Source organism: Zerene cesonia, chromosome 11, assembly GCF_012273895.1.
Source record: "Zerene cesonia ecotype Mississippi chromosome 11, Zerene_cesonia_1.1, whole genome shotgun sequence".
Classification (NCBI taxonomy): Eukaryota; Metazoa; Arthropoda; class Insecta; order Lepidoptera; family Pieridae; genus Zerene; species Zerene cesonia.
Window position 1 is genome coordinate 3,070,008 of NC_052112.1, and position 13,485 is coordinate 3,083,492.

The 13,485-nt window shown below is 30.1% G+C and overlaps 2 protein-coding genes across 2 annotated transcripts; one reads left to right on the forward strand and one right to left on the reverse strand.

Moving 5' to 3' along the window:
• Positions 1-3,688: 3,688 nt before the first annotated feature.
• LOC119830241 lies at positions 3,689-7,328 on the reverse strand. Its single transcript, XM_038353177.1, has 5 exons — positions 5,700-7,328; positions 5,372-5,432; positions 4,992-5,113; positions 4,147-4,352; positions 3,689-3,879 (listed from the first exon to the last, which is right to left on the reverse strand). The coding sequence occupies exons 1-5, from the start codon at positions 7,196-7,198 to the stop codon at positions 3,779-3,781; spliced, it is 1,989 nt and encodes a 662-aa protein (XP_038209105.1). The 5' UTR covers positions 7,199-7,328; the 3' UTR covers positions 3,689-3,778.
• Positions 7,329-7,608: 280 nt separating this feature from the next.
• On the forward strand, positions 7,609-9,383 carry LOC119830242 (39S ribosomal protein L30, mitochondrial-like). Its single transcript, XM_038353178.1, has 3 exons — positions 7,609-7,886; positions 8,031-8,157; positions 9,045-9,383. Exons 1-3 carry the CDS (start codon positions 7,774-7,776, stop codon positions 9,339-9,341), a joined length of 537 nt encoding a protein of 178 aa, XP_038209106.1. The 5' UTR covers positions 7,609-7,773; the 3' UTR covers positions 9,342-9,383.
• Positions 9,384-13,485: the final 4,102 nt, after the last annotated feature.

Below are 13,485 nucleotides of genomic sequence, written 5' to 3' on the forward strand. Positions count from 1 at the left end.
TGACAGATTCGAAATTCAAATGTAATATTTTTTTATAATTAAGTGTAACAGTATTTATGGCCAGACTAAGTATTTGATTTTTTTTTATTTACAGTGGTAAATAAAAAAATCATCAACTGGCAATCGATAAAATTAAAAAAAAATAGTTTGTTTATATGGCCCTTGTTTCCATTTTTAAAAATAGAACACTTCTGTTGTTTTTATTGACTTACCGACTATATTCAAACAAATCAACGAGTAATTGATAAAATATCGAATATATTTAAGAATATGTTATATTTGTATTTCCAAATATATTTCCCTATCAATAATAAAATTACATCACAAGCAATAATAATTATATTTATTTCAGACCAAATAGCATACGCCAGAAATTAGCTGCGTTACGTCTGGACAGCAAATCAAGGGGAGGCGGCGATGACGAAGCCAATGATTCACAGCACACGTCTTATAATTAAACTGAATGCACAAATAGCTTATAAATAGCTTACTAATTAAAATAAGTAATTTTTTATTTAAAGTTTATAATAAAATAAACATAATTTATTTCCATAATTGTCTTTAGGTCACGTATAGAGCTAAAGATTGAAAAACAAAAAGAAATTTTTACTTGAGGCAATGTTGACAACGTTTAAATCGAATTAGGAAGGCTTTTTTATTAATGAGGCCTCTGAAGGGGAATTGCAAACATACAAATTTGTTGTGTAATATGTTATCTGTGGAAATATTATGTAGGTACTCTACTAAGAGTTACGTACTGTAAATATCTATACCAAATATTATTTACTATAATCCGTTAGTCAGAATAATACAAAAAGTAGAAGAAATGAGAAGAATATTTATATCGAAATTTAATGTCACAACAGTAAGTCAATGGATGTAAACTATAAGCCCTAATAAAATTAAATAAATTAAATAAGAATGATAATTAAGTTACGTCAATGTTAACATTGTTAAGAACAGTATTTGTTCATCAATGTATAACACTTTTATACTCCTCATTACATAATAAAAAATAATGAATGATTGTTTTACTGTAAATATTGTTCACAAGATTCAAACATAACAATTATTTAGAAAATATCGGATCAAAACTTAATCGTAAACTTAAGGCCGCTTTTAAGAGCACAACTACTTGTAGGGACGGGCTAAAATTTATCTAATCGCTGAATGAAAATTTATAGTAAAATTTATTGGATGCTTGACGCACATTTCATTACTAAGAAGAGGTAGAGATTATAGAGAGTGAGATAGAAAGAGCAAGGAAAAAATGAACATCTATTTTTACAAAATACAAATATAATGGGCATTGAATTAAAAACAATATAGGAATATGCTAGCTGCACTTTTTTTAGAGAAACCACTCATAAACTATGTTGCTGTCATTTTAAACCAAAACTTGCAAACCTAAGATGTTTAATAGTAAGAAGGCATTAAAATTTGAACAGTGCCGGATTGAGTGATGTGGTGGCTGTAGTCTTTTCATTAGAGCAGAAATGTCATGAAGTTGAAATCACCAAATACTAGAAACAGAGAAAAAAACGTGTTAAATATTACCAGTAAAAATTATATGAATATTGCGATCAAGGGGTCGCCAGAACTTTCTGTTCTGACCTTCGGCCGACACTGCATTTAAAAATTAAACTTCGAAAAGTAATTGTGTCAGATCTATATAGATCAACAAACACATTATGTTTGTTTTGGCAATTTTATCCTATTTAATATTAATATATTATATAATAGACGCGAAAGTTTGCGAGTGTGGTTGGATGGAGGATGCTTGGATAATTGTTACTCTTTCACGCGAAATTGGCTTATCATATCTGTATGAAGTTTGGTATAGAGATAGATTATAGTCTGGATAAGCACATAAGTTACTTTTTACCCGAGATTCACGCGAGTTACACCGCGGGTTACAGCTATTATAGGTAATTATAAGATTATATTTACGTGGCACTATCTTAAATACTCATAATGTTATAATAACATCCATAAATGTTTTTTACGCTGCACGCTCGTAGTGTGTAATGTAGTAATTTATAGTTTGTAAATACACAGAAAAATCTGTACCGTGTTAATCATAAATGTTTATATCTAGTCATGTTAACAAACTGACGTCTAAGACAAAAAGTGATGTAAAATAGATTTTTTGGTGTTAGCTTCATAGGAATTACTTACTTGTTAATAATAAATATTAACAGACGCGATGTTCGACATCTTTGAATATAAGTGCCATCCAGAAAATTGGTTATCTTCCTAGATTTTAAATTTTAATATAAACAAATTGCGATGCAAGAGAATTGAAGTTATTAATAGATACCTACAGTATTTTCTTGTACATAAATTTAATATTAAATACATTCATTTAAATAGGATTTATCTATATTTAAGTACAAGTCTTATAATTGTTTCAAAATTATTATATTTACGTATCTGTATCATTAATGTGTCTATTACGTTAAAAGAGAACCAAAAGAAAAATATGTAAGTTTAAGTAGAATATTACATATAGGTAATCTTAAAAAAAATTGATAGGATATGTACGTATTACTAAAGTATGACAAATGCCAGTAAAACAAATTATATTTTGTAGACAAACCAAAGTCAAGGTATTTATTTGAATAGAACAATATTTCATACTATTTTTATTTCTAGAGGACGTTTAATATTCAATATCTTATAATTCAAGGTCCTACATAGCGCTTGATCTACTGATCATTTATAGCGTTTTGATGTTCACTGTGTGAAGTAAAAACTTCCTTCTTTCGAAAAGGGGCAATTTTATTTCTAAAAGAACGGCAACACTAACGGCTAATTGGCGGTGGGCATCACTTTCTATCAGGTAAACCGCCTGAAAGTTTACGGGGCCAGGAAAGAACTAAGGTTCGCCAAAAATCTTCTCACTCACTCAACATATACAGAGAACAACTTAGATAATTTTATTTATTTAGTCTATGGGCTTAAATTTTTATGCTGTAGATTCTTAAACGCAATATAAAATAACTGGTGTACCTATGCATATTATATTACTAGCCAGTCAAAAAGAAACCCACAACACAGTTTATTGAAATTAACATTTGGTATGGTATGGATAGCGGTCAGACTGATAGCTAAAAATTGAAATTGTCCAAAATGGCTAATATAAAAAATACTACCACTAATAAGTATACATAAGTCTACAGAAAATTGGTATTAAATTCCAGCTTCTATCTTTAAATGTTTATTCGTCTATCTATAATCTAGAATAAAAAGAAAAAATGTACAAAATGTGTGCAAATTTTAAATACCTCCATTAAATGTATTATATTCATCTAAATGTTTTATATTTTTAAGGAGAAAAGATTATTTTTTATTGTTGTAATAGCGTGAGTAGGCCTACCGATATGTAATCCAAAATTGAATCTCAGTAGTACATGACAAAGATATTATTTTGGGTGTTGTTATATTAGTAGCTATGGTCTATGAAATTGATGTTTGAAATGAAAGGTCTCTTAATGGAGTCTAGTTAATGTTATCAGAATACTTTTGATTGCGATTGGTGGCAGTCTACCACTTATAGCAAGTAATATTAGAATTAGTATACTATTATTGAAATATTCATAATGTTGAAATGTTCCCAAATTATATGTAGCTAAATATTATGTAGAAAAATTGTTATTTTCATTGAAGTTTAAATGAAATAAATGTCTGTTCTATAAATTAATTGTTTTATTTTATTACAACATATGATTCATACAATTCATCTAAATGTACATGTTAAAGTATACAAAAGTATATCCTATAATAACTTAGGTTGTTGCTTTAAAACTGTTATATCCAAAAATTTTGGTATTTCTTGTTGCGGCTTTGGTGGTGGTTGGCTATGTGCTATGTGGTTACCTAAAAACAAATTTTAAATAAATATAGTTGCCATGTATAAAAACTGAGGAAGTGAAAGTCTTTTATATTGTTTCTGCATTTAAATACAACTAATATTTTAAAAATTAATATAAATGTTGGCTACCACTATTAAATAAACTTTTACTTTAACTAATAATAAAAAGAAACGATCTTGAGTATAATCAATATCAATACAATTATAACATGTCACAATCAATAATAATTGTTTTTAAAATAAGACAACTACTAAACAGTAATAATTTTTACCCTGTAGTAATTTATGCCTTTCCATGTAATTTTTCGTAGCAAAAGACATCTCAGCGGAAGCCGTGGGTTTGTTTGTGGCAACACTGGCTTGCTGGCCCTTTTGAAGGTATTTTGCAGCTAACTGGTTCATTTTTAAACTTGTATCAGTAGTAGCATTAGTCATTTGGGGTGGCTGCATTTGTATTGGGTTCTCTCCAAATGTCACTCTGAAAAATTATTTACTTTGCCTTTAAAGTACAATTGCTTTTTGTGTAATTATAAAAATTATAAAAAAAAAAACTTGTCAAAAGTGTAATTGTAAATCAATTAATGTACAGAACGTAATATAATGTTTTTATTGCCACAACTAGTCGAATAGCATGTCGGCGACGACAACTACGACTGTTTATATTGTCATAACTCGCCGTGACTGTTTTCATCAGAGCCATAACACGATTTTCGCTTTGTGAATTTTTGCTGTGAGCAGTTTTTTCGCTCAATGTGCGTTTTCGGTCTTTGGGCGTAATATATATAATAGCATCAAATGCTTCTTTATATCTATGTTGATATTATACATAAAAAGGTTTGCCTGATACTTTCATAGCACCAATTCGGATAAAACTTAGAAGGAGAATAGTCAGAGATCCACTGTCAAAGAAACACAGTTGTTGAAATTGATTAGGCAGGTTTCACATGTAAATCTTTTTTTTATGTCAGTGTCGGCAAAGGAGCTAGTGGGTCGCCTGAGAAGCCCTACCAATGCCCATGAACATTTAGAGAGACTAACTATTTAGTTTGCATTTCACAATTGAATTTAATTTGTGTATTTATTAGTTTATTATTTTATAATTTGTAAAAATGCAAACCTTTTAGTCACACTGACATTTGTTTTGTCAATTTGCATTAAACATTTCTGTCTTGCATTTCTGTAGAGAGCACTGGCTGAGGAAGGCATATCAGAATCTTGTAGCATCCCATTCACTCGCGTCTAGAAGTATTATAATGGTGAGACATTATAAAAATAATATTATCATTACACAGTTAACCAACTAACTGGCAAATGAGCCACATCTAAAACACAATAGAAACACTTATTAACTCAAAATTTATATAGATTTAAAAAACAAATTGCTCATTTGTTTCAAACTTGTTGCCACATAGCTAAAATTCATAGCTATGTTTTTTATATAATGTTATTGCTGAGATTTTAAATTATAACTAAATTAAAGTAAATGTTTTTTCTCACCATTACTTTATTATAATAAGTCCAGCCAACATTGGACGGATCATCACTTTCTGTGTCTGAGCTGGAAAAAAAGACGTCTGTGATTAATAAGACAATTTTAGACAATTTAATAAGTCAATGGATGAACAACTGTATTAATTGGCATGCAGAATAATTCCTAAAGAGCTGGTTAATATAATATTTTATTTATATTATAATATATTATATATTATAATATTTTCCAATTATAATATATTCTAATATATTATATATTATAATATTTTCCAAAAATACAAGCACATGCTACTTTAATCAATTTTAGAATTGTGTATAGAATATTTCAACTTACTCGCTATAATCTTTAACATCTAAATACATGCTTTGTTCTGGAGACATCATAGGGGTAGTAGCGTTATCCACTTGGACATTGTACAAACTGAGCTCATTAAAAGTTTTGTCCTCAAAACCAGTATTCCTTGTCATTTCATCATTATTGTGAGTAGAATTATGAACAGAAGAATTTGTATCATTTTTCTTACTTATACCATCTAAAAAATTGATATTAACAGGCTGCGCTTTAGACACAACTTCTTTTATACTTATTTGTGATCTATTGCATTGTATCTGCGCTTCACTTTGCTTTATTACTTCTTTATTGATAACTGTAGATGTTCGGACCATTTCAAAGCTAGTCATAACACCAATTGATATTTTATGTTCTTCACTATCTACTGATTTTAAAGTAACATGTTCGGTTACGTAGTTTTGGAGAGGTGGATTAGGTTGGTTATTCTCTTTTCTATTTGCAGCTATGAATTTATCGACCTTCTCTTGTAATAATTGTAATTGTTCATTTTGTAACTTTATTATTTTATATAAATCTGTAACAGTGGGTTCTCTCTTTTCCTTAACAATTGTGTTTTGTTGTTCTAAGTCTAAACACTCAGATCTTTTACTCTGTTCATATTTTTCTAAGGCCCAGTTCTTTTTGTCAACTGAATTATTGGGTAATTTGTTCTGGCAATTGCACTTGGGCTGTGGAGGTACAATTTGCATGTTATAGTTACTATGAGGGCATATTCCGGCATCAGGAGATCTGCAACAGAATTGATTGACTTGATTCTCCTCTCTATATTTTGTACAAGCCTGCATCAATTGGTAAGGTGCACTTATTTTAACACAGTGATGACATTTGCAATAATTATCATTTAGTGCCACAACACAGGTTTCTTGTTCTGCTTGGGGAATTATGTTATTTTTATGTAAACTTCCTAACTTCATTATTTCAGCTTTCTTTACTAATGGATTATTCTCTTTTTCTAAACTTAATTTATTTACTTGCTCACATAGGGGATATACTTCCTTTAATTTCCCAAGTTGTTCTCTTTTTAAAAAGAAGTCGTCACCTTTTCTAAGAACATTTGGAGGTTCCAAATTTGTTTTGTTCGTCAAATTTTTATTTAGTATGTTTGGTACGTTAAGACACGCGTCAACTGTTACATCGGAAAATATTTTGAGGGGTTGTTTCCGTGGCTCCTGGCAAGTATAATCCAACACGCTCAAATCAAGATCACTTGAAGGAGCTTGCTGATTTCCAACCGTTGGGAAGTTCACTGATGTTAAGGTCTTTTTCACTGTGGCGTACGGTGAACTATTCCCGAATTCAAATCTTTGTATCGGGTCATTGGAATACGGCAACAAGCGAGGCCCGTCATCGAACCTTTGAAAAGATGGTATGGATTTTATCCCTTTGTCTATGTAAGGTCGAGGAGAATGGCAATCTGTTTCATAATTCATTATATTTGTATCTCGCACCTTTAAAGGGGTTTCAAACCGCACTCTCTTCATAGGTAAAGATAAGTTTATATATAATTCATGCAGTCAGAAACACTCACTAGCAATGCTAAATAAAATTAATACAACTTTTTAGCGCAAAACTGAATACTCCAAAGCGTTTCGGTTGTAAATTCAAACATTCAAAAACTATCTGTCGATTATGACAGTGACGCGACAACTGTCACTATCAAATATGGATACCAACTTTTTTTAAGATTTAATGGCTTAGTTACGAAGTTAATAATAATAAACATTTATTTGAATACAAGTTTTTTTACGTTATAGAGTAAGTAGACATGATTATATATATACAGTAGTATGACCACTATTACAGTTTAGTCTAGTCCTATGCTTACAGTACCGGTATTATTTTTTTATACTACTTTTTGGCATAGAGTATGTGTCAACATGGTAACAACTGTCAACTGTCTATTATTGTCAAATAACATTAAACATTCTTGTAATCTGTAATTCTCACACTTTCTATATAATATGGAAGTAATTCTGTAGATCGTAATTTCTGTAGAGTTTTAGTACTAACTTTTACGATAAGATTTAACATAAATATTTTTTAACTAATTAATAAAATGAATCGGGGTACAATCAGTCTTTATAAACCCCTGACAATAATCAGTAGGTCAAAAGGTTATAAACATCCAGGTGGAATTCGTTATCCTGGAGGTATTGTTTATTTTCCTAGGTAATTTTCAATCACTTTTAATGTCTGCTAATAATATGAAAATTATAAAAAAATTAATTGATTACTATAGTGATATTTAATAACACAAAATATGAAATGTATATTTATCATTACTTCAATATAAATGATTTTTTATTTTTGCAGAGATCCAAATTACGTAGAACCCGATGTGAAACCTTCCAAATTATTCAGAATAGAGCAAATCAAAACCACAAAGCACCTTCCTTATTGGGAAAGGAATATCCTTGAGAGTCTTAAACTAAAAGGCATTGTGAGTTATGTAGTGTTTCAACAATAAATATATAAACTATTTTGTATATGTTTATATCTATATTTCATATATTTTTATTGTAAAATTAAAAATAGCTCATCTATTCAATTTCATCAATCAATTATGATCAAATCCATACCAAACCCAGTACTAATTAAATTTTCAATAGAATTAATTTTATTAACTATCAACAATGTATGTATTTGTCTGGCATTTAAACATATAGTATAGATTATATTGATACTTGGCTGCCGATTTCATAATTCTATATACAGTCAAAATCTGTTATAATGACATCAAAGGGACTTCTCATATTAAATCGTAAAAACCTATTGTCATAATAGCCGATGATGTTCTTATGTTGATAATTCAGCTGGGACCCTAGATTTTGGTCATTTTAACCGATATGTTGTTATAAATGATGTTGTTGTAAACAGCTTTGACTGTATATAACAAATCCTATTCTTCAATTCTGTTTGCCTGTTTTCTAAGTCTCCCCAAAGGAAAAGATAAATAAACATTTGAAATACAGTAAATTCCTGTATATCTAAAATGATCGCAATGGGGATTATCCGTTTTGTATATACTATATTTTATTTAATATGTTTTGGCTGCATCAATTTTGTTATGATAAAAAGGCAACAAAGTGTGATTGAATGATAAAACCTACAAGCCAATGCTGAATAACAAAATTCATTTAATGTTTTCATTCGGAATCTGAGAAAATCTGCTATTATTATATTACCATCTCTTTCATACAAAATAATCATAAAATTATTATTTCGGATGAAGTAGTTTTCTGATAAATGGGAGTTTACTTTGTGTTTATATCCCAAATGAGGGTAAGAAAGTTTTTTCTTTCAACTTAATTAATCATTTTTTTCCAGAACCAAGTTACAATTGTTAAAAATGCTCCTGAAATGAATGCAATGTTATGGAAAATTAAACATCTTATTAAAATCACCCCAATCACATTTCCATATGGAGAACCCACAAAAGAAGATATTCAACATACAGTTTTAAAAGAAAATGGAGAATGCATCGTCACAAAGACTATCAAACCAGATGAAAGCCAAGTAAAAGCATTTGAAGAATTTGAGAAAAATCCAAAGAAAATGGATTCCACTACAATTAAAAGGGATTCTAGACTCAAATGGAATAATGCATTCTCTGGCGGTTTCTAAAACTTATTTGTATTGTAAATAAATAGATGTATAGATAATAAATAAATCTTTTATTTTCTCTACATTGCCTGACATAATCAACAAAAAAGTGTACAACTTCTTATTCTAATCAATAAGTTTATTTTTCCTCTTAAATAATAAATAATTCAAATGCTCAGGTGTCTTAAAATAATTTTCCAAGAGAATTCCATGCTTCTTACCAAGATCATATCTTGCATTACCCCATGATACTACAAAGGTAGGACTCAGCTTTTTAAAATCATTCAAATGGAATTTGTGTTTGAATGTATAATTGTACCAGTGCCCTCTGAAAACAGCTACATAGTTATCATCATTTTGATATAATCGTAGAACATATTTATTTAGCAAAACTTTAATTGCAATATGAAAAAGAAAGAATGAAGTCAGATATACAATGAATTCAGTTGCATTGTTAGCGACTATAATGCCGTTTCCCCAAATCAATGGATCATTTATTGCTTCATAATCAAACACAAATGTTGTATAATATAATGCAGAAGTTGCTATAATACTTGATGATAGTGTCAAATATGCGGATGTGAAGTTAATTGCATTATCCATTGGAGCTTTATAGACAAGTTCCCAATTTTTAGACATTCCATCTGTCTCCCTCCATTTATCTTGAATTTCTAAAAATCTCGCCGGATGGTGGGAACTGTATTTCAGATGGCAAAGTTTTGAGATCGGTTGATGTTGATGTATACTCTTCAGTAATCTTAAAACATTCATTCTAGATTCTTACATATACACTTCAATTTATAATCACAATCAGAGTTTATTATTTTCAATTTCCATTGGTTGATGATTATAAAATTCAATTAGAGGTTATTATTATTTCCTGTCAAATTCAGTCCATAGAGCATAATAGAGTATATAGATTATAGGAAAACAGGTAGAACCAAAGAGTAGTATAATATGGGTAGAGCTAGACTAGTAGACTAGCCACTAGAGTTCGCTAAGTTCGAGTCGCTATGAAATAAGTCTCAGAGGCGGTCGCAAATAAGATTTAAAAAGGCTATAAATATAACACATCATTCTTTATTTATTTATTAACAACAAAAACGCCTTGGTACAGTGGTTAACGCGTGAGCGTAGAACCGAGGGGCCTTGAGTTCAATACCCGGTGGGGATGCACAAATGAAAAATAAATGTCTCGGACTGTCCATAAAGAAAATCGATCAGTGAAACAAATGTAAATCATCTGCCCCATACCCCAGTACACAGTACAGGGACACGGGACTTCACTTTACTATGTCATCCAGTGAAATTACAGCTTTCTAACGGTGAAACAATTTTTGTAATTGATTCTTTGGTTTTTGCGTGAAAAAACAAAAATACACAAGTTTTCTCTTTTTGCAATTGCAATTCTCAAAACTAATAGTCAATGAATACTTATGATCAATTGTCTAAACTTAAATCCTTGTAAACACGAAATGATTTCTTATTTTACGACTCAAATACAAAAAACTTTTAATTTTTTACATAATATAGTAACACATAGATCGCTAAAACGTTAAAATATGCGCTAAAATCTAAAGGGTCCCGAGATGTAAACAAGCACTGTATATAGCATGTGTACACGCAGTTTGTTCGCTTAGATACAAGCCTATCAATACCTATGTGGGAGTCGAGCACGCTTCGGCACTAATTGGGCCAGCTCACTCCGGGTATGTACTACACCCCCACAGAAAACCGGCATGAAATAGTTGTTTGCAAAGAGTAGTATAATAGTACGGGTTGCTTGCCACTGTGTTTTCGTACGGTGAGTGGGGGAGACCTCGATCCGTTTACTTTCCCTCACCCGTCCCAGTCCATACCTTCTTTCGAATCGTTAATAGTTTCCTTTTCCCTTACCCGAGGAAAAAGGAACGCTTCCCTTAAAATCGGGCAGCGCATCCGCAGAAGCACCTCTGCAAAGGAACAGAAATAAAATTGAAATGCCTGTTTTCCGGCTTAACAAAATCATTTATGGGACAAGGCATATGCATAAGGCTCATAGTAGTAAATCGTTTACTAGTGCTAAATTCAAAAACTATATTAAAAAAAATCAGAGAGTCTACAATAGCATTAATGTATATATGGACGAGAAAAATCTATGGAATGTTGTCGCTTAAGAACCACAGGACAGCTCATTGAAACCGTTATTTAGGACACATATTATCCATGTATTAAATTGACATTATTGGAAAAGGGCAACTACAGAGTTACTTGTCGGCTCTTCTCTGTAGAAACTGCTCTCTGTACCGGTGGTAAATGTTTCAACTGTGTTATGACGATTCAAAAATGCTTCTATATGAAGTATAATGAAATAAATATTTGAGTTTGAATGTTCATGTGATCGCTTACCAACAGGCGAACCACCAGCTCAGTTGCCCGCTGACATAATAAAAGGCTGATGATCCCTGACAAATTCAATATCCTTTTCGCACAGAAAAGTGTGAGCGAGTTTTAATTTGATTTAAGAGTCGAATCTAACTCTGACATACGAATTCTTTGCAGTTGTACAAACTTTCTAACATTTTTTTTTTCAATAATTCCTAACATAACTAGCAAAAGATGGATCTTGATTTTATTGTTTCACAACTCATAAAGAATATTCCTACACATGTAATATATACAATAATATAAATTTCATAGCCTTACTTTAATTATCTTTTCAAATTCATTTTGTAATAAATTAAAAAGATAAACATTTTACAAGGATTATGAAAGGATTGATCATTCAGTACGGGTAGTTTACTACTGCTATAAAATTTATGAAGGCCTCTTCTAGTTATAGGCCTAACATTAATTTTTTCATTTTTGGGTTTGCGATCCATTCAAAAACTGCGTTCTGTTGTACCCATGTTATATTTTGTGTTAAAATTTTCCCTACTATTTCAGCTGGGGAAATTTCTGGATATCTGGATAAGGAAATCATAATACGCCTTTATTTCGCAAATAAATATTTTTTTTTAAATATCCCAGATGTGAAAAACCTAAACGTGATAAACAATATTCACATTTAACAACTTTTCTTATCAGACTTACAACAAATCACACAAACTGTGCAACACCTTTTGATTGATTGTGTATTTTACAGCAATGAGAAACGTACTTGTCAATTACTAAATTCATTATCAGAATGACTGAATCATAAAGGAAGCGGAAAATCCTTAAAGTTCCTAAAATTGATAAAAACTGATTCGCTAATTTAAGCATTCTAGTATAATTGTGATTTTTTATAGTGGTCGCTAATGACCTCGATGTTAAAAAGCGACCTAAAATAAATAAATAAAAAAAAATCACACAACTTTTTCATTACCATACCAAAAGTATATATACCTTAAATCTAATTTGACTCCAAGTTCACATTAAATTTGTATTTTGTACGTACTGCATTTGTACTAAGTATTCCAGTTTCAAAACATTATTATGTCGTTTTAACGACGATGCGAGCCCACCCCTTACATGACTTCGTTATAGGAAATGAAACAAATTATAATAAAAACCGCTTTATTTTGTTACAGCAATTCGTTCTTCATAATCTATTCTTGGAAATAAAGAAATTTTATTTTATAAACTATAAAACAAATCAAATTGTAACGAATATAAATAGGTAATTAGGTAACAATAAAATCAATTTCATTAAAAATTTTATGACATTTAAAAATTGTGGTAATATTTAATTAAAAAATAAAAAATTATAGATATAACATACATCCAATACCACTAGTAATGCGTTTTATAAAAGTATAAAACTGTGAATGATTTGTTGAAATCTCATTAAGCTATATATGCGTACATAAATATATTTTCTAACACTAGTATAGACTAAATGTTAAAACTTTCTGATCTGATTTTTACATTTTGATAGAACTTGTTTGCAAATATATATTAATAATAATAATATTAAACATGGAAGCGTTTAATAAAATTACCAAGTGCATGGATGATCAGGTGGTACACTAAGCTTGTTTTTTATTTAGAGATTGTCGCTGCACATTTCGAGATAGCTGAATTGCGAAATATGTCACTTGTCCAGTTCTGTAGCTAATAATATGTATTTTTTTCTAAGCTAATAGAATGATATTGACGTTTTTAATTTTTTGTTCCATTTCACTTCATTTTATATTTATACTAG

Excerpts from the sequence above, each read along its gene's own strand:
- LOC119830241 (XM_038353177.1), bottom strand. The coding sequence starts at position 7,198 with ATGAAGAGAGTGCGGTTTGAAACCCCTTTAAAGGTGCGAGATACAAAT. Across the intron at positions 5,433-5,699 it reads GATGTTAAAGATTATAGCGA|CTCAGACACAGAAAGTGATG; the intron begins GTAAGTTGAAAT and ends CTTTTTTTCCAG. Across the intron at positions 5,114-5,371 it reads CTTATTATAATAAAGTAATG|ACGCGAGTGAATGGGATGCT; the intron begins GTGAGAAAAAAC and ends TAATACTTCTAG.
- LOC119830242 (XM_038353178.1), top strand. The coding sequence starts at position 7,774 with ATGAATCGGGGTACAATCAGTCTTTATAAACCCCTGACAATAATCAGT. Across the intron at positions 7,887-8,030 it reads GGTATTGTTTATTTTCCTAG|AGATCCAAATTACGTAGAAC; the intron begins GTAATTTTCAAT and ends TTATTTTTGCAG. Across the intron at positions 8,158-9,044 it reads GTCTTAAACTAAAAGGCATT|AACCAAGTTACAATTGTTAA; the intron begins GTGAGTTATGTA and ends ATTTTTTTCCAG.